We start from the raw sequence: 2,199 nt of genomic DNA, 5'->3' as shown, positions 1-2,199 counted from the left end.
GATGAGATCTGTGCTAGGGTCAGTAAGGTCTTTCTTTACCATCATTTGAAGCTGAAAATACTTTCATTTTCGCACATGTGGTTGTCAGGGTATTCGATGTAGCTGCGGTTTTTCTAAGAGGCGGCTGTAGCAACAGCAAGAAAACGCAAATTCACCCTCCCATTGGTCCACGTAATGCTTATGTCCTCGTTTTTTTTCCCTCTTCTACCATGTTTTCATTAAGTCAAGCGTGTTTCACTAATAAACCTCCTGTAAACGATGGAAACCCTCACTACTGTTACATATTGAATGTTTGCAGCAACCCAAGAGCATCTTTTCAGGTAGCAATTCTTTTACCGCAGTTGGCGGTTCAATTAGCGGAGCTCGATCCTTGCTAATATCAGCCACCCTTCGCTTAAAAGCAGTTAGAGCAGTTCACTAGCGACATGGATGCCATGCCATTCGTCAAAATCTTTCTGAATTTGAAGCTTTTAAAGGTTGTTCTTGTGGTCTTATTGTTCACGTCCCTGCTGGTCCCCACCTTGGTTATTCGAAATCTTTCCATTGCCCATAAGAGCAGCAAAGACTGTCTACGATCGGGCAAGAGCGCACAATTCGTCATCAATCCTCCAATCTCAAATTCACCTAACGCAAGAACTTGCTTGAGCAGGGAATTCCAGCAAAATTTATGGAAGGAAGTACATACCATTCCAGCTCCACTATCCAAAGCATTGGGAGAGTATGAGAAGATGCACGAGAGATGTTATCTGGGACGAAACTTAACGCAAGCTATTTTGCATCCAGATCCCCGCGATCACTGCAGATATCTCGTTCATGCTGAAGCTGATGGCCTTGGGAACCGTCTCCTAACGTTAGCCACGGCGTTCATGTACTCGCTGCTCACAAACCGGGTTTTCCTTGTCGATAGAAGAGGCCATCTGTCTAAGCTTCTCTGTGAGCCATTTAATCACTCGTGGCTTTTACCAGAGGATTTCCCGTATCATCTTATTGATAAAGCGCCAAAGCTGGGAACTATAAACAACTCAGAGCTTGGTAATATTGTCCGCCTTTTCCTGGTGAACGCGGAGACAGGAGACCAGCGATTCTTTTGTCCTGAAACAAGATCCGATCTTGAGGATGTACCATGGATAATATGGGCCAGCAACTTGTACTATGTACCTCGGCTTTTTACGTTTCCCGAGTTCTGGATCCGACTCACCATCTGGTTCCCAGACGTCTCCTTAACTTTCACACAACTAAGTAAATATTTGTTGTTACCCCAGAACCATGTTTGGCACAAGATTACTCGTCTACGTTCGTCATACTTATCTACACCTGGAAAGCAGCTTGGTATGCAGGTGCGGTTGCATCACAGAGGCGATCCAGCAGTTTTTCATCGTCCTTCACTCGAACGAATCTTGCAATGCCTTACCGAGAACAAACTACTGTCATCAGTTGTCAATGTAGACTTCGCCAAGAATAATTCCATTAGATATGAAGAGCCAAAGAAACCGATCAAAGTAATGGTTACTTCCTTGCAAGTCAAGTACTATGAAGAGTTGAAAAACAATTTTATGAACTATCCTACTGCAGATGGAAGGCTAATAGAGGTGCACACCTTCTCTAGTGACGGAGTTCAAACCGACAGCTTGGAACAAGCTGTCAATGCCATGGTAGAAATTTGGCTTCTAAGTACGAGTGACGTGTTCGTTAGCAGTAGCTGCTCCACATTCGGATACGTGGCTCAAGCGCTGGCTGGATTGCGTCCTTACATTCTTAACATTCAAGGCGATGACCTTGAAAACTGCGAGCTAACAGCATGCTCTGTTGGACAATCATCCGATCCCTGCAATCACTATCCTTTTTTCAGAGATTGTGAGGACTTGGAAAAGACAAAAGCTCATTTTGAATGGGAAAAGTTACACATCAAAGGCTGTCAAGACGAATGGGAAGGCATTCAGCTGGCATGAAAGATGTGGCCATAAAATAAGAAACTGCCGAGGAGTTGTCTCTTGGCTCAAAGTTAGCGGCAGGTTCACCTATATAATGATAGGTTAAATTTTTTGACATATCCTCCAGTTTTAATATGCTATATGATGGTGATAAACATCTTATCTTGCACACTCAGGAAAGGATTATCAAATACATATCATTTAAATAAAATATAGTTACAATCCTAAAGGCGAATTATTGAAAAATGTATGTGATGAAGCATTTTTT

General features: G+C 42.9%; 1 protein-coding gene across 1 annotated transcript; it reads left to right on the top strand.

Annotated features, from left to right (window-relative positions):
• The first annotated feature begins 425 nt into the window (after positions 1-425).
• On the top strand, positions 426-1,949 carry LOC9662132 (probable fucosyltransferase 8). The gene has a single exon (XM_002992396.1). It carries the CDS (start codon positions 426-428, stop codon positions 1,947-1,949), a length of 1,524 nt encoding a protein of 507 aa, XP_002992442.1.
• Positions 1,950-2,199: the final 250 nt, after the last annotated feature.

Source organism: Selaginella moellendorffii, unplaced genomic scaffold (genome assembly GCF_000143415.4).
Source record: "Selaginella moellendorffii unplaced genomic scaffold, v1.0 SELMOscaffold_135, whole genome shotgun sequence".
NCBI classification, from domain to species: Eukaryota; Viridiplantae; Streptophyta; class Lycopodiopsida; order Selaginellales; family Selaginellaceae; genus Selaginella; species Selaginella moellendorffii.
The sequence above is the reverse complement of the archived record's forward strand: the minus strand, read 5'-3'. Positions and strand labels throughout refer to the sequence as shown.

Excerpts from the sequence above, each read along its gene's own strand:
- LOC9662132 (XM_002992396.1), top strand. The coding sequence starts at position 426 with ATGGATGCCATGCCATTCGTCAAAATCTTTCTGAATTTGAAGCTTTTA.